The following is a 21,915-nucleotide window of genomic DNA, read 5'->3' as shown; positions in this document are numbered from 1 at the left end:
AAAACTTAAATTAAAAATGGTTTATTTATGGATTACCTACCAGATTTTAATTTTTAACAAAAAAATATTTTGAATTCAGTAAAACCAAAGGAACATCTTTGGGATGGGAAAAAGGGAGAAATCAAAATTCTCATTTTTTCACAATTGCAAAATTCAAAAGGATTTGTATAGATTATTCTGAAATTTGCTTCAGTCAAACAGAGTATGTTTCTACTGATTTATAAATCACTGAAACAAGGATTTATAGTGACTGGCCCACAACTTTAGCAGTATTGATACAATATATACGTACACAATACCTATACCGTGCATATACTAAATATTAAATTGTCTTCTGGATTATTTCAATACAACAAAATGTCAGATTTAATAGATAAACTTTTTTGTGATATTCCAAGTGTTTTGATTTATGTTGCAAGAGTCTGATGGTCTCACTTAAATTCTATGCATAACGAAATCTCTAAGCCCCTGTGGTATAGTACATATAGTATGTTAGCATATGGAATAAACATAGGTTACAGTTAATAATAATCACATGAAGCTTAAACACCCTTCATTTTTCCTCATGCACAAGTCATACTGTCTCCTCTTCTGGACAGCTCTGAACCAATCTATTTTCATCTTCAGAACTCAATGCCAACATGACGACGCTTCTCCTGTCTGTACTAGCCCACATACTTGGCCTGCAGCCATATCTTAGGTTGTGCTCATGCAAGCTAAAAGTTAGGATAAGTGGTATTGTGTTACTTTTTTCCTTTGTTTTCTTTCCCTGTCCTGTTAACTGTGACTATTCCAAGGGACACATTCATTCAGAGCTCATTTCAAGTGTATACAGAGAGAAAAAAAATCCCAATTTTTGAATGTTTACAAACAGAAACTCAAGAGGTGCTGGCTCCATGCTGTATTTTTCAGCTACCGCTAGGCTGAGTCAGAAGGCGGGTTACATGGAGATAGGAACCTAGGGAAAGAGAGGAGGGGCATGAGTCTTGGAGGGCATAAATGGGTGGCATGGAATAAGACGAGGGATGTGGAGCAGTAGCATGCCTCCAGTATTGCCAACTCTCAGAATTTTTTCGTTAGTGATGGGGTTTCCGACAGGGCTGGAGCTTGTCTTGCGATGACATGAGAGCTCCAGCCCTGTCACGAAATTCAACCCTGCAGGATGCAGGTAGATTCTCTCCCCCTCTGCTCACTGTTTTCACAGGAGGGGAGGGTGAAAGAGGAATCAAAGTGCCCATCAGCTCAGTAGGCCTCTGATCTTTCCTCCTCTCCAATGAGCAATGGAAATCGCTCCTCGCTCTTCCCCTCTATGCAACAACCAGTATGGGAATAGGCGAGGGGGATAAGGGCACCACTGCAGCCCCCGAGCCAAGACTGGGGTGGAGTGAAGAGCCCCAGAAATAATAGGAGGACTAGAGGTGAGGTTGGGGGAGCAGAACTGATGGAGAGATTAGGATGGCTGGGCAGATGAGAGGATGAGGGCAGCACTGATATGGGGGATAAAGATTGGAACTGGCACTGATATGGGGGCAGACTGCAACACTGGTGTGGGGACAGAACAGATGTGGGGGCTGTGGGAGAGGCAGAATTGATGAGATAGGCAGATGTGGTATCAACATTGATGTGGGAACTGTGTCATGGTCAGGTCATAGTGGCCAGACCTAGTAATAAAAGCCAGAGTCTACAGTCCTGAGACAGGAGTCCAGAGTCAGCTGGGTCAGGATACTAGGAAGTCAGAAGCAATAGGCAAACTGGAGATCAGAACCATGTCAGGAACTCGAGTCAAATTGGGTCAGAGGCAGGAGACAAACTGGAGATCAGAACTATGAGTCAGATGCCAGGAAATCAAGCTGCATAAGCATGAGCAGTAGGGTGGCCAGACAGCAACTGTGAAAAAAACAGGACAGGGGGTGGGGGGGTTATAGGCGCCTATATAAGAAAAAGTCCCAAAAAACGGGACTGTCCCTATCAAAATGGGACATCTGGTCAGCCTAAGCATGAGGCACACATTCCATAGCAGGGTGGGGCCCAGTTGTTCACACAGCTTCCTGTTCCTACTGCTGACTTAAGTAGGAACTCTGCCTTGACTTCATGAGTCACAGATCACTTGGAGGGTTGGAGCATGGCCATTCCCATCAACTCTGCGGACCTGGGCTTGAGACCAACGAGCCATGACAAACTAGGATGACAGGACTGCTTTTGGTGTTCAGTGTTTCAGCTCCTGCCTGGGGTTTAAATCCACCTTTTCAATAAATGTGAAAGAGTGGGCAACACTCATTGTAACCACACACATTGTGAATGGTCAGAAGTGCTCAAAAATCAAAAGACAGACTAAAAACACAATGTAATATTTCTTAAAAAATAAATCTCATTATTTTGGAGCCATATTTCACTTTTATTGGGGATCTGATTCATGATTTTTGATCTCCCGAGGTTGGCAATTCTATATGTCTCAATTGTTCCTCATTTCAAAGGACATCACTTCTTTTAGTCTCAAAGTTATCTTCGTTTCCACACAAATTTGGTGACCCCTTCATGTGTGTGGATTGAAAATTATTTACTTCAGAAACAGAATCATGAAACTGCAGCTAGATAAGTAAGAGCCATTTACACTAATGGCATCTTAAGTTTACAACATAAATAATTTGTGTGCATCTTTCATTTTGGGTCTTTGTCACACACTGAATTGTACTATGGGCCTCAGCGGGCTGAAAAATATTGAAAGGTGGAATGAAGAGATACTACCTGGATCTGAAATGAGGGAACCTCTTATAGCGGCAGCTCATGAGAGGAAGGGGAATAGAGAGGCTGGGTCCCATAGAGGAGGGGTGTGAAAGTGAGGCAAGAAACATTGGAAGCATGAAAGTGAAGTGAGGAAGGAAGGGATTCCAGTTTATAAACGAGGTTTATCTCCTCCAGCCGCAACTTTTGAGTGGTTTCAGGTGAATGGAGGAGAGACAGAGAATAAGCCCTTAAATAATTGGATATTTTTAAAATTTTCATCTAATTTCTGATCCATTCACGGGACTTCATGCGCTTCCTCTGATGGTTAGAATTACACAACAATCATTGCGTAGAGTCCAGGGAATAAAGACCCACGTTTTCAAAATGTGCTCACACTTTTGCACACACATGCCATACTTGTGTGCAGCAAACAATGAGCATACTAAACAGGGTTTTCCATCAATACAATTGTTTTATAAACAACAAATAGATATCTAATGACTCAATATAGGTTTGTGAAAGACCACATACATTTACATAGATACATGATTAACATAGTTCAACAGGAAATGATTAACAATAATTTTAAAAATTAACGTATTAAAGTATGTATAAAAATGGTAACAAATAAGAAGCAGGTCAGTCACTTTAATCATCAGGTTATCAAGGTGCTATTTGGACAAAACTGGCCTTCTCCAGAACTCCTAAATGAAAGTTTATGACTAATGTATCTGTCCATGTGTTGGAGGGAAAGAAAGAGATAAAGCCTAAATTTTATCTTGTTTAACTTGACCATTTCAATCACTAAACCATTTCTATATACATATTTTTATATATGCTGTAATTTACCTTTATATGAGTCACCTTTTTCCCCCCCCTCACCATTTTATTATAGACAGGGCTCGCAGCATTGCCCACTATTAAAATTGTACAATTATATGATCTTGTTTTCAATAGCTTATAACTTTGCCAAACTTTAACCATCTGGGCTGAAATCTTCTATGCTAAGGGTCTGCCTCAGGCTGAAGTTTAGTGGAAAACTTCAGCCCAAAGAGTTCATTTGTTTCCAAGAATGAGGCTGGTAAAAAATGCATTGTTTTGCTCATCTAAATTCAAGCATCTTAGTTCTGGCATTTCCTAATGTTTGAGTGCTTGACTTTGCAACCTTAATAATGACCTTTTAATATGATTTTGTGTGTGAATATAATGTTCTTCATCAAGTACACACTAGCAAACAACATACCTGCAGCCCACAGATTAGCATTTTTCCCACAGCATGAAAAGATCTTTTCCAGTGAATCACAGGTACGTCTAGCAAGTATTCAGCAATGTGCTTTCAAAGAATATAGTACCTCAGACCATCAAAGTACCTGATTGTTATGTCCATCAAACATAATCAGAACATTCTGAAATCTGCACTTTAGCTAAACCTATGTATATGTATGTCTGTATATATTTTAAATCTAAGCAAATTAAACTACAATCACAGAAAATGGGCTAGATACTCCTTTTACAATTAATATTACCAACAGCAGCTTTTGTATAATAAATAGAGGGTGGATTGAAAAGAACAAGTTATCATTTATTATTATTAATCTTTTATTCCCTAACAAAACTCCAGGAAAGCAACCTGGTTCTGAATGCAATGTGGCTGTCGGAGTGTGTAGACACATTAGAATTCATTGTTTCTTTCTAATCTAGCCTCAATTCTTATTATTTAAGATATAAAATTCCAAATTAAAAAAACTATTACAGACAACAAACCTCTATCAACAGTTGCCATTTCACACAGTTCAATAGTTTTAGTTCCAAATACCGATACCCCTAAATTTGTCTGCAGACTTCAATCACCCAGAATACTTTTGCCAATACAATATTCTGCTGGCAACACTGAAACACAGCCAAAGAACAGAACTATTGCTCTGAAGTCAACATCACTTCAATAAACTATTCGGATTCTACAGCAACAACAGATTTGGGGAAGGAAAAGGAAAGTGAAACAGAATTACTCTTGGAATCTGGTGCAGAAAACCACAAAGTGAATGAGCAAACATATCACCTATGAGAAGCGTGTTTCTATGGAATGCTGCTTTAGTAGGCTGATGAGCTGCATTTAAGGCTCCAAACACCAGGACTTTCACAGCCCCAGAGAATGACCTAAAACATTAATTAACAGATCCAAATTCTCTTTTCTACTCTTACTCTATTACTGCTCTCCATAAATACAACATGGACCTCCCACCTCAGTAATGGAGGATGGAGAAACTTGCCAGAAGGAAATCGTGTGCTGCTGTTGCATTGCGGTGAAGGACAGGATTTCCAGAGCCCAAACTAGATGCTACTACCCAGGCACTCCTCTCCAGAAGTGGGTGCAGAAGATAGATGCCTGCCAAGTACCTCTGCCACTGCTTTGTGGAATAGTAGGAAGAATTCCTTCACCCCCAGCCCCCAAGAAGATTCCCAGTCCACAGCCTGAAGAACTGAGGATGTGACGCCCAGATATGTAAATTAATAGATACTACAGTATTTGTCTGAAAGGCTCCCACTAGAATATTGTGCACCATACATGATTCCAGCTTCATTTCAACCTTAAAATTGATCATTTTGTACCTTTCTGATGGTTATTAAATTTGTGTATATCTAAATTACAATAAAAGCTACAATAAACCAGAAGAGCTGGATATCTTATCAGAACAGAAAAACTGCACAAAGTGCTAACATAAGAGAAGTAAGCTCTTGAAGGAAAATGATACAAGCATTACCTTGCCCAGATCGGCTCTGGCGAGATTCTACACTTGCCTGTCTTCGGTCTGGTGGTTCCTCGCTCCCTCCATCTGCATGAGAACCAAAACAGCGTAAGTATATCAACATAGCAGATAGGTCAGGTAGATGCAACTTTTCCTCAAATACCATCACTTATCTTCTAGGAACAGCAGAAAAGCAGGTCAATCTTGTCGTGTGAGTGACAGAATTAAGAAGGAGGAAAGACAATTGACTATATCTTGTATGGTATTTTTTTTTATTTCTGTGTTGCCCACTATAGTCACAATGCATGAAGTCCTTGCAGATGCATAGACTAAAAAAAAATAGATCTGTGTTTAATTTTCTTCTGCTGATCCCAGACTTCTTAATAAAATCAGAATCATACTTGTGCTTTTTCCATGAGTCAGTTAATTCCTTTGTCTTGAACAGTTTTGTAAAAATACAAAATTTTTAACTTATGTGAAACAAGTCCACAGTCAGCAGTAAATTGGAATATTGTGTTAAATATTTCTTTCCTTTGAAAATAATTGTTTAAACAAACCAGCAAAAAAAAAATGTTTCTTGTTATCGCCTCCTGAAACTGTTTAGTAAAGCTGCAGCAGTAAACAGTAACAAGTAAATCTTGCCAGACAGATACTGAAAGGAACATGTAAATATTTTACAATTAATTACATGCCACTCTTCATTGATCAACTGACCAGATTAGTAACAATAGATGAGCAGCTCAATAGAGATGTTTCAGTACATGTAGCAAACACAAGCTGAAAGCAGAAACAAGGAACTAGTAATTAAATGCATCATATTCTGAGAGTTACTTTAGCCTAGCTGTACAGAACGTTAAAGACCATAACAACATATCCAAATACAGCATGTACATGGTACAATCCAAAAGCCATTAGTCTTTACCCAGGCAAAACTTCTAATGTCTTTAAGAAGAGTTTTAAAGTGTTAAAACTTCTTAAATAGGAGGTTTACATCAATAAGAACTTCAGGGCTGGGCCAATAGCTTTGAGTGTACAGAAAGGTAAAACTTATGAGTGAAATAAAAGTATAGTATTATATTAAAATATATAAAAGATTTTTATAGATAAATCAACTGAACTTTGTGACAACCTGCTCAGTGATTGTATGCAAAAATGCTTCTTTCTTTTGAATGATCCTGCTGGTTCTGGTTTGAGAGAGACACTCTATTTCAATTGGGGTATATCAATACACTTAGTGTGAGAATGTCTAAAATCCAAAGCTTTGTTTCTTGGCTAGGAAGACCAATGATCCTAGGACAGCTGTCCACAAAGGCCAGTTTCCCAAAGCAAGTTACAGCAGGTCGGCATCCCTTGTAACTCATGTCAGCTGCTTCTGGCCCCAGAGCCATTATAGCAGTTAGGTGGCACCAGGGTACAGGGGAACTCCAGCCATGTCACTTTCTCTGGTCATGTTTCTATTCTGGGTGTGGTGTCAAGGAAAAGGTGTCATAGGAACCATTCTAGCAACTCTACAACGTTCAAGAATCCCACTACACGGGGTTATCCTGCTGGGGTTCACTACGCTGAGTTTAGAGCTGTTTCGTGCCATTGGAGTGGCACAAAGCAGCACTAATACAACTGAGGAGGGTGGATATACCTAAATTTTTAGTTAATAGTATAAAATTCTTATTGGAAAATTCCTTCCCTTGGTTTTTGAAAATTATTGTGCATGAAGACAGAATGAAAATCACCAACAGCCCCCTGGCTACAAGCCCAGATTGACAACCTCTAAATCATGGAAGTTTCAAATGAATGCTTTCATTCAGAGTATGAAAACACAGTTCAAGATGATGACTTGGTTAACTGAATTTTTTATAAAGGGCTCTACAGAAATATCACAGTAGATGGAAAAAAACCAGAGAAAATCTATATCTGTGAAAAAGGGCATGCATTATTAAAATATCAAAAGGAACACTCTTACTTTTTTTTTTACTTTTATGATCTATACTCTATCACGTAGAGCATTCAAATAAAACTTAAATATCTTATTAAAATTATTTTAAAAACTAGGTTAAAAGGAATAGGTAAAATATTTGGTGCCATGAAATTGGTTTTTAAGTAGTAAAGTTATTTGGAATATCAGATAGTACCTCTTTATACGCTGCCTCTCCACAACCATTTAGGTAACAGTGATACTAGTCAATTTGATTATATTTGAATTAAACACTTTTGAACAACAAAATAAGCTAATATGAGCTGTGTTAAGCATACATTTTCACTGGTTAGCATAAAAAAACCAAATTATCTTTAAAATGCCTTTCACAATAATTTAAAAGCTTAAACAGCTCCATATTCCCCAAATACCCTAGTGTACGCCTGAAAAACATAGCAGGTTAAAAGATACTGAAAATCTAATTAATCTAAAATCTAATCTAATTCCACATATAAGGGCTAAATTATTCTTAAAGGCCACTCACTGTTCTGAGGGAGGGCTGTCCTGCAGAAGCAGCACACGTGCAGTGTGCACTCTGGTGTGAAGTTTAGTAGGGAATAAAGGGAGATAGCTGGTGTACCATGATCCCACGCTCACCTTCTTTTTGCACATTTGAGCAGGGACAGCCACAATTTATTAACGCCCTTTATAAAAACAATGTAATTAGAATTTAGGAAACAGAGATGCTTAAACTACCAAATAAGTACCCAATGAAATTACTATCAATAAAGCAACCAGTTACCAATACTGGTTTAAGAATTATCTGGCCTTCCAATTTCCCTTTAAGCAGTGTCTTCACAAACCAACAGAAACCTCCACTAACATAGGATTTATTTAATGTATATCGAGACAAATCACATCCTATGCATCTTTACCTTATTAAAGCAAACAACGGAGGGTGACAGACAGGAAAAAATGAAGAGGCTCAAAGTTTAAAACTTTTACACATCATGTACTGTTATCTAGGATGGATTCCTACCAAAGTTGTGCAGTGCTACAGTTCTGAGAACTCACTTACCTCATTTGTTCTATTTTATTGTCTTGAGACCTTTAACATGTTTCCTGCACCGTCTTATATGTCCCTGACTATAATTTTTGAAAAAGTTCCTGTTTTCCTTTGGACATAATTTTGTACTGTACAGTGGTAGTCACTAGTATCAGTTAAGTTTGTTGTATTTAACACAGTATCCCCCAGTGCTCTCAAAGGGTTAATAAAACTAACATGCCATTGTTGTAGACCCATCATTGCTGCAATCGCTCTGTATGTAGTGATGTGTCTCTTTGGACAGGAAGTGTGATTGGTTTCCTTCCTCCTGCTCCTAAAGTCTAATGGCCAATCAGCATCTAATTACAATGGGATCATATTAATCCCAAACTGCTGTTTCCATTTTAACAAAGGCAACAATAATTTTCCATCAAACAAAATGAAGCAGTATTAGTATAGCTCACTATATCGCCTTTAGTCAGGCAGTAAACAACCTGCTGGTTGGAAGTCTGAAGCCTTTTGCCTTAATCAATCAGTATCCTTTTCTGGCTACCACATTTTCATCTGCTTTTCAACATCACACCCAAACTGTAGAACTGAGATGGTTTTCATATTCTTTTTCTTTTAAAATAAATATATTGTTGCCCTTTGCCCAAGGGAGGAATTTTTGAGGCCTGGAGGAGATTTATGCAACACAGAGTCAGGTATCAACTTTGTCTGTTTTGTTTATTTAGGAAATGTACCATTTCCTCAAACAGAGGTCGCAACTAACTGCACACAGGCAACTTTTCCTCTTGAAGAAACCTCAGGTAAGGGCTGCTGCCCCATCTTAGAACGGGTCTGTGTGTCTCACTCTCCAGGACTCTCTCATACCCAAATGCTTGAAACACTCTATAATAAGCCCCCGTGTTATACCCCTGAGAAACCCCTAGTCCAAGGCTCCTCTCCAACCCTGTGGTCTGGAAAAGACAGGACCCTCCTTTTGTGCAATTACTCTGCAATACAAAAAAAGCTCAGAAAGGTCTAATTGCCCAGACAACGAAGAATGCTTGAACCCACTCAATAACCTTAACAACTCTCTCAGGACATTCTCTCAGGAATGCATCCGATGAAGTGAGCTGTAGCTCACGAAAGCTTATGCTCTAATAAATTTGTTAGTCTCTAAGGTGCCACAAGTACTCCTTTTCTCTCAGGACATTTATTGCAATATTTTAAAGTATCCACTTTGTGACACAACAGTTCAAAATGATATGTACAGAACTCCAGGTTGCAGCCCTGCAAATATCAAAAAGTAACAGGGCAAGCAGGCAAGCAAAAGATCCTGCCACAACTCTGCGGGAAAGTAATTGTACAGGAACTTCTGCTAACACGTAACATTCAGCAATAAATTGTTGAATCCATCTACAAATAGTTTGGGAAGATGCAATATGACCCATGCAATTTTTAGCATAAAACATGAATAATACATATGGATTTATGAAAACTTTTAGTTCCATTTCAATAATATGGAAGAGCTCTTCCTGAACCCAAAGTATGTAAAACAGATGCCCACTTATTAGTAATTGGTCTTGGAAAAACTACTGTTAAATTAATTATCTGATTGATGAGAAATTCAGAAATCATTTCTGGCAAAAAACTGGGATCATGTTTAAGAACAATGTTATCTTTATGAAAAACCATAAATTGTGGATCAGCCATCAAGGTATTTAATTCACTCACACTTCTGGTTGATGTTATGGCAATAACAAATGCCGCCGTAAGAGATAAACAACATAAAGAACCCTCAGCCAAGGGTTTACAAGGTGGTTTTGTGAGTGTAGATAATGCATCTGAAGTTATCATAACTGATGGTGAAGGTGGCTTGAACTGGATACCTCTGAGGATATTTTCAATGACTGAGCACCATGTCAACGAGTTCAGAATGTCTCGAGGTGGGGCAACATTTGAATACTGTCCAAATTTATCCTGCAGACTTGAGAAATCCAATACTGCACTGGCCTCTTTTTCAGACTCACAAATGGACTCTCATAAGTAATAATTGCCATGAGACCCAAAAGAAATTAACTTTATGAATGACATATTTGAATGTTTAAAATATATTGCACCATTTTTAAAAATCTGCCCTCAGGTAGAAAGGCTTTCCCTGCTACTGAGTCCAGTACAGAGCCTATATATAAAATTATCTGAGTGGGACAGACAGTAGACTTTTTGACATTCAGAAGTAGCGCTAGGGCTGAAAAAAAAAGGTGGTTATATAGGAGATGTGACTTAATAGGTCTTCACGAACAGCATCCTTCAACAACCAATCATCCAAAAATGATGAACTAAAATACTCTGCTTTCTCAAATGAGCTGCTATCACAGAGAGGCACTTTGTAAATACTCTTGTTGCTGTGGACAGGTCAATGTAATAAGCTTCTATTTGCTGTTAAAATGGACTAACATCTCCCCAGACAGAAGCAGGGAAGGATCCTTGTTAATTGGCTTTCAATATGTGATCCCCACATCAAATCTAAGAACTGCTGGTCAACAAAGATGACATGAAAGGAACATCTTGTTTAGATTTAGGCTCGATCTGAAAGATCTCTTCTTGTGTTGGCTCTAGAAAGATATAGGGTGCTGGTGTTGTAGCTCATGCCTTTGACTTGATGGGAAATAAAATGAGGAAGACTGTGGATAATAATATCTCTGATAATGGAAAGGAGTAGAAGATCATCTCCTAGTAGAAGAAATCAAACTAAAAAAATGGGGGTCTTTGAGCTTGTCTCTTTGAGCTTTCCCAGTAACTCATCCATCTTTTCACTGAAAAGCCCACAACCTTCACCTTAATACTAACATCCAAAGCCAGAGAAAAAGAGCAAAGCCAAGCATGTTTCCTCAGAGTAACCGAAGAAGCCAATCCTTTAGCAGAAGAGTCTCAGGCATCAAACAAAGCTCTGAGAGCATGCATTGCCACATTCTGACCTTCCATTAGGATCGCATTTGCTAATCTCCTGTTATCATCCAGCAAATCCTGCACAAACAATATTGTCTTTTCCCAGAGGCGGAATTCATAGCAAGCCATAATTGCTTAACAATTTGCTACCCTAACTCTTAGGGAAAAGACAGTTACCTTTTCCATAACTGGTGTTCTTCGAGATGTGTTGCTCATGTCTATTCCACAATAGATGTGCGTGCTCACCACATGCACCAGTGCCGGAAGTTTTTCCCCTAGCAGTACCTGTAGGGGGGAGCGCCCCCACACGGCGCCTGCCTGGTGCGGTATAAGGGGGGGCTGCGTTCCCCCCACCCTCAGTTCCTTCTTGCCAGACAACTCCGACAGAGGGGAAGGAGGGTGGGATGTGGAATAGACATGAGCAACGCATCTCAAAGAACACCCGTTACGGAAAAGGTAACTGTCTTTTTTTCTTTGAGTGATTGCTCACATGTATTCCACAATAGATGATTCCAAGCTACATCTCTTGGAGGTGGGTAGGAGTTCACAAGTTCTTGGGACGGAGTACCGAACCCGGCATCATCCCTGGCCTGGGAGACAATCGCATACTGCGAGTTGAACGTGTGAACCAAAGACCACATGGTGGCCCTACAAATGTCCTGGATGGGGACATGGGCCACAAAGGCAGCCGATGAGGCCTGTGCCCAAGTCGAGTGTGCCCTCACAATGGGCGGCGGGGAACCCCCGCCAGCTCATAACAGGAACGGATGCACGAAGTGATCCACTTAGAAAGCTGCTGAGTGGAAATCGGCTGACCCTTTGTGTGCTCAGTCGAGGCAATGAACAGATGCGAAGACTTTCGGAATGGCTTGTTCTGCTCAAGGTAGAAAGCCAGAGCTCGTCTCACGTCAAGCGTCTCCGACATTCCTCACTAGTCATGTGAGGCTTGGGGCAGAGGACTGGCAGAAAAATATCCTGACCCATGTGGTAGGCAGAGACCACCTTCGGGAGGAATGCGAGGTGTGGGCGGAGCTGGACCTTGTCCTTATGAAAAACCGTATACAGCAGTTTGGAGGTTAGGGCCCTGAGCTCCGAGACCTGCCTGGCCGACATGATAGCTACCAGGAAGGCCACATTCCATGAGAGGTGAGACCAGGAACACATGGCCAGTGGTTCAAACGGGGCCCTCATGAGACAAGCCAGCACCAGGTTTAGGTCCCACTGAGGAACCAGGGACTTGGAATTTGGGTAGAGACGGTCCAAACCCTTAAGGAACCGGCTGGTCATAGCATGGGAAAACACCGTTGGGGGATGAAAGGCCGATATGGCCGGCAAGTGCATCTTGACTGACAAGGGCGCCAGTCCCTGGGCCCTCAGGTGGAGGAGGTAAACAAGGATAAGTTGGTTCGGGGCGGCTGTCGGGGAAACACCCTGGCCTGCCGCCCACCTTGAAAACTGAGACCACTTCGCCACATAGGAGCGGCAACTGGAGGGCCGTCTACTTTCAAGGAGAATGCGCTGAACTTGTTCCGAGCGTGTCCTTTCCTCGACACCTAGCCACTGAGCAGCCACACTGTGAGGTGAAGCGTTGCTAGGTTAGGATAGAGGAGGTGGCCCTGGTCCTGAGAGAGCAGGTCCAGGCGGAGCAGCAACTGCCATGGCAGAGCTATTGCCAGCCTCGAGAGGGTCCCGTACCAATGTTGCCAGGGCAACAAGGAGGACCCTGGCTTTATCTGTCTTTATTTTCTCCAGGGCCCTGCTGATCAGAGGGAATGGGGGAAAGGCGTAGAGGAGCTGGTCGGACAGGGTAAAGGCATCAGAAATAGCGCCCCTCCCTAGGCCACCCCTGGAGCAGAGCCGGGGGCATCATCGGTTCTGCCAGGTTGCAAATAGGTCCATCTGGGGAGTGCCCCACCTTTGGAAGAGCTGGTGAGCCACTTCCTGGTGTAGAGACCATTCATGCTGAGAGGAAAATCCCTGCTCAAGCAATCCGCCCTCACATTCTGGGTGCCTGGCAGGTGGAAGGCTTTTAGGTAGATGTGGTGGGCTATACAGAAGTCCCACAGACTAAGGGCTTTGTGGCAGAGGGCAGAGGATAGGGCCCCACCTTGCCTGTTCATATAGAACATCGAGGTCGTGTTGTCCATGAGGACCCTGACTACCTTGCCCTCCAGGTGCGAACAGAAGGCCATATACGCCAATCGCACCGCCCTGAGTTCCTTGACGTTTATATGAAGGAGTCAGTCTTGTAGAGACCACAGGCCTTGGGTCTGAAAGTTCCCCACATGGGCCCCCCAACCCAGATCCGACATGTCTGACACCAGCTCCAACGACAGGGCCCTGTCCCTGAACAGGACCTCTTGGAGCATGTTGTTTGGGACAGACAACCACCACAGGGAGGTGATCACTGAGTTTGGCATGGTGAGGACTTTGCCCATTCTGTCCGTGGCCTGGGAGAACTGCGAGCTGGAGGGGCCTCATTTCGAGTCTGGTGTGATGGACCACATATGTGCATGCAGGCATGTGACCCAGCAGTTGCAAGCAATCCCTGACTGTCGTCACCGGGAACCTTCTGATGGAGTCTATGAGCCTTTTCAGAGTCTCAAACCTGTCTGGTGGGAGAGGGGCCCTGGCCGACGTTGCGTCCAGTAATGCCCCGATAAACTCTATACGTTGGACAGGGATTAACGTGGACTTGGTGTTGTTTATCAACAAGCCCAGGGCAGTACATGTGGACAGGAGGAGCACCACATGATCCCTCAACTGCAACTGGGAGTTGCCTTTGACTAGCCAGTTGTCCAGATATGGGATATTTGGACCCCTGGCGCCTGAGGTAGGCCGTTACCATGGCCATACACTTTGTAAAGACCCTGGGGGCAGTGGACAGACCAAACAGTAGGACCGTGAATTGGTAGTGACTTTGTCCCACCACGAAACGGCGGAAGTGTCTGTGCCCCTCGAATATGTGCATGTGGAAGTACGCATCTTGTAGATCAAGGGCAGCATACCAGTCCCCGGGATCCACGGAGGGGATGATGGAGGCCAAGGAAACCATGCGGAACTTGAGTTTCACCATGTAGTGGTTCAGGCCTCGCAGGTCCATGATGAGCCTGAGCCCCCCTTTGGCCTTCGGGATAAGAAATACCAGGAGTAGTACCCTCTGCCCAGGAACTCCTTGGGCACTGCCTCTATAGCTCCTAGGTTCAGGAGCCGCCCCACCTCCTGCTTGAGCAGTGCCTCATAAGAGGGATCCCCTGGAAGAGACGGGGCGGAGGGCAGTTGGGCGGGGAGGAGGTAAACTGAAGGATGTAACCTTGGGAGATGGTGTTGAGGACCCATTGGTCCGAAGTGAGCCGCGACCATTCCAGGAGTAAAGCACACAACCAACTGGAGAAAAGGAGCTTTATTGGAGGTAGGTCCCTGCTGAGAACTGGCAGGGTACCCCCGAGCATCCCATCAAAAGCGCCTTTTGCCCTCCTGCTTGCCCTTAGAAGATCCAGGCTGGGGGGCAGGCCAGGATTGCCGTTGTGGACACTTTCTATAGTCCCGCTGCTTTTTGTGGGCGGCCTCGTACTTCGGGAGGGAGGCCTGGGATGGAGCCTGCTGTGGCTTGGACTTGGTTTTTGTCGGAGGAGAGACATAGAGCCCAAGGTCTGGAGGGTCGTGCAGGAGTCTTTCATGCCATGCAGCCGTGTGTCTGTTTCCTCAGCAAACAGAGCCTTCCCATCGAAAGGGAGATCCTGCATTGACGATGGTACTTCGCTGGAGAGCCCAGAGAGCAGAAGACATGATGCCCATCTCATGGACACCGCCAAGGCCATGGACCGTGTAGCCATGTCTGCTGCATCTGAAGTGGCCTGCAGGGATGTCCTTGCAGCCATCGTCCCTTCCTCTACGAGCGCCTTAAACTCCTTATCACTATCTCGGAGGGAGTCCTCAAACTTGGGGAGGGACTCCCAGAGGTTAAACTCGTAGTGTCCCAGGAGTGCCTGATGGTTTGCTACTCATAGCTAAAAGCTTGATGATGAATAAACTTTTCTCCCGAAAGTATCCAGCCTCCGAGAATCTTTGTTCTTGGGGGTCGGGGCTGGTTGCACCTGCCGCTCCCTATGGTTGACCAACTCAATCACCAAGGAATTGGGCGCCGGGTGGGTATACAGATACTCGTGTCCCTTCGTGGGTACAAAGTACTTTCGCGCCACCTTTTTAGAGATGGGAGCCAACAAGGCTCGTGTTTGCCACAGGGCATTTGCAATTCTTGCCACTCCTTCATGGAGAGGCAAGGCCACCCTGCCCGGTGCTGAAGGGGACAGCACATTGAACAGGGAGTCTGAGGGCCCTTCCATCTCCTCAGCCTGGAGGTGGAGGCTCGCTGCCACCCTTTTTAGGAGGTCTTGGTGAGCTTGGTAATCCTCCTGCAGGACGGAGGGGGGCGGGGCCGCAATCAGCTCCTCTGGATGGGGCAAAGCCAGTGCAGTGCTTTGGGTGTCATCCGGCACTGGAGGATCCACCACTTGGTAAGACTCTGAGCACGGTACTGAGGACACAGGTCCCACCAACCTTTTTTCTGGCGGTCTGAAGATGGACGCCAACAGTGCTTCCGAGGCCCCAGCCACCGAGCGAGCCGCCACCGGGAGCTGCGCTGGAGACCACGGTGCCCACTGGTACCACTGGGCCGGCCATAATGCTTGGTGCCTCTGTGCTTGCTGTGGCACCGGCAGCGCCAGCTGTTCGAGCTGGCTAGGTTGGCCTGTAGACAGGCGGCTGCGAGGGGAGGCCGGGCTGGCATAAGATCCACTGCTGCCTCTAAACCAGGAGTATCAGCGGTGCTGAGACCTATGTCGGGCACGGAATCACAATCTTGAAGTGGAGGAGTGGCACCGACGGTAGTAGCTGCTCCGCGAACGGCCTCGAAGGGCGGACCTGTGTCGGTGAGATGCCAGGGATTGACGTCCGGGGCTACCGTGCCTTGGCGGAGACTTGGAACGGGAGTCAGAGTGGGAACAGCATCGACAATCGTGCTGCGACTGACTGCGGTATGTCCTGCAAGACGAGGATGTTTGGCGACGTCTGCCATGGTCCTGTCGATATTCGCTTCGCGAAGACGAGTGGTGCCGCGAGTCCCAGTCGGATGGCACCCATCCGGACAGTCTGGCCAGCGTCGAGGGCGATCCACCTGGACTGAGCCCTGAACGGTCGCTGGGCAGTGAGCGGTGTCAGGAACATTCCCTCAACTGAGACTGGGCCAGTGGCGACTGCGGTGATCCCAGCAGCGGCTTGCTTCTGGAGCGTGAGGCTGACATTGGCTGAACTCCGGGCACTGGCATGGACATGATGTCCCTGGCTGCCTGGAGGGCTTTGGGCGTAGATGACATCTGGAGAGGCTTGCTCCGAAGGGGCTGTGCTACTCCGCTCCGCTAGATTGAGGATTGGGGACTATCCGACATGAGCCTAGCCTCTATCCCAGACTTCCCTCGGTGCCATTGCAAAGAGGGAGTCTTTCCGGTCCTCTTGGCGTGCCCCGTGGACAGGGAGCGATGTCGACTGCACGATGGTACCAGCGGGTTTCCGCGTACCGACGCCGCGTACCAGTTTGGAGCAGCATGCCGGGGTCGGGGCCAGCACTGATTCCATCAGGATGGTCCGGAGCCTAATGTCCCTTTCTTTTTTAGTCCGGGGCTTGAAAGACTTGCAGATCTTGCACCTTTCGCTGATATGGGTTTCTCCCAAGCAACGCAGACAATCTGCATGCGGGTTGCTCCTTGGCATAGAGTGCCTAGAAGAGCAGCACAACTTAAAGCCTGGGGCGCAGAGCATGCCCCAGCCCGGGCTCAATGACTAACTAAACTAACTGAATTAGCTAACTGACTACAAGTACTACTGAACAAATGAAGAGTTCTGGGGACAAGCTGCAGCAAAGCTGGAGCTGAGCAGTTCCGACGCACCTTCACTGGTGGCAAGAAGGAACTGAGGGTGGGGGGAGCACAGCCCCCCTTATACCATGCCAGGCAGGCACCGCGGGGGGGGGGGGGGGAGAGGGCGCTCCACCCTACAGGTACTGCTAAGGGAAAAACTTCCAGCACCGGTGCACGTGGCGAGCACGCACACCTATTGTGGAATACACATGAGCAATCACTCAAAGAAGAATCAATATTCTTTCCCTTCTCTATCAGCAGGATTGCAATGTGCTTGTTCAGACCTCAATCTGCTACTGGCAGTAGCCACCAGTAGTGGACTAGGTACACAGCCTGTGTGAAAATATGAAAACTGCTCCAAGGGTATCTGATATAATTTATTTGCGTTCTTGGAAACAGGCTGGCCAGCAGCAGGCATGGACCAAACAGTCTCAGAATCCAGCAGACCACTGAGAATAAGTTATGATAACCTATTATTGGAGATAGCCCCAACAATGCTGAACACTGGATGGAAGGATTCCTCCATGGCTACTGAAGATAAGTGCAATATGGACGCCATGCAATCCACCAGGTCATGGAACTGCAGAGCATCCTCACAGCAACCTCTGTACCAGATGACTGGAGGATAACTATGTAACACAGATTTTTTTAAAAAAACTCCAGAAGTGATCCTGGCAATTACAGGCCAGTAAGTCTAACTTCAGTACCAGACAAACTGGTTGAAGAACAGTGAAGAACAGAATTATCAGACACAGATGAACACAATATATCGAGGAAGAGTCAACATGGCTTTTTTAAATGGAAATCATGGCTCACCAATCTATCAGAATTCTTCGAGGATGTCAACAAGCATGTGGACAAGGGTGATCCAGCTGAGATAGTGTGATTAGACTTTCAGAAAGCCTTTGACAAGGTCCCTCTCCAAAGACTCTTCAGAAAACTAAGCAATCATAGAATAAGAGGGAAAGTCCTTTCATGGATCAATAATTGGATTAAAAGTCAGGAGACAACGGGTTGGAATAAATGGTCAGTTTCCACAGTAGAGAGTGGTAAATAGCAGGATCCCCCAAGGATCTGTATTGGAAACAGTTGTGTTGAATTTATTCATAAATAATCTGGAAAAATGGGGTAAACAGTGAGGTGGCAAAGTTTGCAGACAATACAAAATTACTCAAGAGAGTTAAGTCCAAAGCTGTCTGAAAAGTTACAAAGGGATCTCACTAAACTGGGTGCCTCAGCGACAAAATGGCTGATGAATTTCAATCTTGACTGAAATGCCCCATAGGGCCAGCTGAGTAGTTTAGAATGTGGTCTATAACAGATAGACGATTACTGTTAAATTCCTTTTGCCAGTTACACAGAGAATAAGAAACCATAACAATTATGTACAGTAACATTCAGCACAGGTTATAAATGGGTCTGTGCTACTTGCGTCTTCTGTTTCTAGTTCCTTGTTTTTCTTCTTCTACCAATTAACCCTTTAAAAACCATGGCACAACAAATCCCCTACAAGCACAAGACAAGTGCATTTTTTTTAAGTGACTGCCCCCAGGGAAAGGGGAAACGCACAAGAGGTTTCAGCAACCCTAAAAAAAAATCCAGTGAACAAACCACTGCATAGTAATTACCAGACCAGCCTTTGAATACAAGCTAGATCCATCTGCAGCCAATTTGATCTCATGTAAGCAATAATACGCTGCCTCCAGCTCACCTCATCCCAAGGTATTCATGTTTATGTTAAAGGCAAAGAGACCAGGTAATAAAAACAGCAAAAAAGTGCCATCAGCCTGACACTGCTACTCCTTTACTTAATTGCAACTATCCTTAAAGCACTGAGAGTACCTATTTCTTTTTTTAAAGTTCTTTACCTCCTTTTTATCCGACAAAGCAATCATTAGCAGCAGGCAAGCACAAGGGTGGGTCATGTTTCTCAATGCATGCTGGGAAATCTGCTTCAAGAACAGACTCCATTAGATATGCCAGTGCTCTATGAAGCTGTTAACAAAGAGCACTCCAGCGTAAAGGAGTACTTGTGGCACCTTAGAGACTAACAGATTTATTTGAGCATAAGCTTTCGTGAGCTACAGCTCACTTCATCGGATGCTCACGAAAGCTTATGCTCTAATAAATTTGTTAGTCTCTAAGGTGCCACAAGTACTCCTTTTCTTTTTGCGAATACAGACTAACACGGCTGCTACTCTGAAACCTGTCACTCCAGTGTAATAGCTTGAGTCAATATTTGTAAAAGTCTGAACTATACAGTGCCCCTACACTGTATAAAGACTTTTTGGAAAACACAGGACACCCACAATAAACCAGGCCAGTAGTTAGAAACTGATACAATTCCAGCTCAGTCAGTCATCCCTGCCAAAAGAAAGGAGTACTTCATGCACACTATATCTAATACAATGTGGCTCAAAAGGCTCACAACTGCCATCAGGATTCTGAAATGCACACATGTAAAGTCAAATTACCAAATTTGATCAAAGCATGCTGATTACAACACGGCACTGTGGCAAGATCAATCCCATGGGCTTAGGGCACTGTTACCATGTGAATGACCAGCTCAGTTCCCTTTCCAGACTATGTGTGTGTGTCTCTGTCTTATTAGGGGCTTGCAAGCACCATGGAGGTTCAGAATCCCAGTGGATTCAGGTCGATTAAGTAACAACATGCTCTAAATGCAGCTATTTAGTATTTGTCTACAGGAGATTTATCCCTAAAAAGGGGTAAAATTTTACCTCAGCTGGACAGTAAAACAGAGGTTAGGAAAGAGGAGACCAGAATAGCACACATGTATTACTAAAAAGAGACAAAAAGAAAAGGAGTACTTGTGGCACCTTAGAGACTAACAAATTTATTTGAGCATAAGCTTTCGTGAGCTACAGCTCACTTCATCAGATGCATTTGGTGGAAAATACAGTGGAGAGATTTATATACACACACAGAGAACATGAAACAATGGGTTTTATCATACACGCTGTAAGGAGAGTGATCACTTGAGATGAGCCATCACCAGCAGCGGTGGGGGGAAAGGAGGAAAACCTTTCATGGTGACAAGCAAGGTAGGCCATTTCCAGCAGTTAACAAGAACATCTGAGGAACAGTGGGGGGTGGGGTGAGGGAGAGAAATAACATGGGGAAATAGTTTTACTTTGTGTAGTGACTCATCCATTCCCAGTCTCTATTCAAGCCTAAGTTAATTGTATCCAGTTTGCAAATTAATTCCAATTCAGCAGTCTCTCGTTGGAGTCTGTTTTTGAAGTTTTTTTGTTGAAGGATAGCCACCCTCAGGTCTGTAATTGAGTGACCAGAGAGATTGAAGTGTTCTCCGACTGGTTTTTGAATGTTATAATTCTTGACCTCTGATTTGTGCCCAGGTCCGTTTTCACCCTCTGGAGCAAGTCTTGGTACTAGCAGTGGTCATCTGGTGGGGAAAGTGAGGAAGAAATGAGCATCTCATCTGGTGATGAAGCAGCAGCAATGAGAACTGGCAGAACAGGCGGTACCGGTTCCACATCTTCTTCCTCATCCTCATAAACTGACACGGGGATGGCTGATAAGAGGCCTCCGATGGTGCCGGCGGCCTTGGTAGGGATCCCAGGGTGGCCAGTATGGCCAAAAAGAAGGGGCCCTGCGCATTGGTGGTGATACCAGGCCTCCACAGCAGGATTGTAAGATGGAACTGGCGGTACCAGAGGGCTGAGATGAAGCAACAGGATGTGCTGCTCTGGTACCAGCAGCAAAGGCTCACCTATCAGAGAGGGGAGGACAGTGGTATGGGGAGGTCTGAAGAACAGGGGTACAGGAGGAGCAGATCCTCCCTGGGGGTAGGTTCCGCAAACAGGGGGGAAAGAACTACCTAACCGAACTATCTATGAATAAAACAAGTATGTAATACCAAAAAAACCCCAACCTACCTACAATTATATATACAACAACAGATGAAAGATCACTTTCTTAGCGAGCCTAAGAAAGTGAAGGAACAGGGGTTCCAACTCAGGCCATGCAGTGATAAGAGGGAACTGGAGAGGTGTCAACCTGCACGGCCAATTATACCCTCAGTTGCGAGCACGAGGAGGGCATGACATCCATGCAGGTCACTGGACACTGCTAATAAAACATTCCTACTCTGACAATGTGGACCCATGCTTGGAATCCATATAGGGACCATCACTCAAAGAAAAATTCATAGTTAAAACCCATCATCCATTCCATTACACACACCCACTGCCAAAAAAAAGGATCACGTGTGCATTTTTAAAACTTCTACTAATATTGATTCTGTTTATCAAAAAGAACACATCCATTTACAAATAAAAAGATGATGAATAAAAATAAGTAAAAAGAAAAGGAGTACTTGTGGCACCTTAGAGACTAAGGTGTAGCTCACGAAAGCTTATGCTCTAATAAATTTGTTAGTCTCTAAGGTGCCACAAGTACTCCTTTTCTTTTTGCAAATACAGACTAACACGGCTGCTACTCTGAAACCTGTCAAAAATAAGTAACAAACTCAATGATATAGAAAATCTGAATACGGCTATAGAGCAAATTTTCAAACATACCTAAATGACTCAGAAGCCTGAGTTCCATGGACTTTCAAATGGGATACAGGTTCTTAAATCAGTTAGGCGTTTT

The 21,915-nt window shown here is 44.2% G+C and overlaps 1 protein-coding gene across 7 annotated transcripts in view; it reads right to left on the bottom strand.

The window, feature by feature from the left end:
- Positions 1-21,915, bottom strand: part of TANC2 (tetratricopeptide repeat, ankyrin repeat and coiled-coil containing 2) — a 702,178-nt gene that overhangs the window by 366,944 nt on the left and 313,319 nt on the right. For 6 of the 7 annotated variants that reach the window (XM_043503351.1, XM_043503352.1, XM_038385380.2 and 3 more), the window contains one exon: positions 5,487-5,558. In XM_043503351.1, coding sequence (XP_043359286.1) covers positions 5,487-5,558 — 72 coding nt within the window. Of the gene's footprint in view, positions 1-4,966; positions 5,047-5,486; positions 5,559-21,915 lie in introns of those variants that run through there. The other variant, XM_043503354.1, reaches the window with a different exon arrangement.

This window comes from Dermochelys coriacea, chromosome 27 (assembly GCF_009764565.3).
Source record: "Dermochelys coriacea isolate rDerCor1 chromosome 27, rDerCor1.pri.v4, whole genome shotgun sequence".
Taxonomy (NCBI): domain Eukaryota; kingdom Metazoa; phylum Chordata; order Testudines; family Dermochelyidae; genus Dermochelys; species Dermochelys coriacea.
This window is presented reverse-complemented; position numbering and strand designations above follow the sequence as displayed.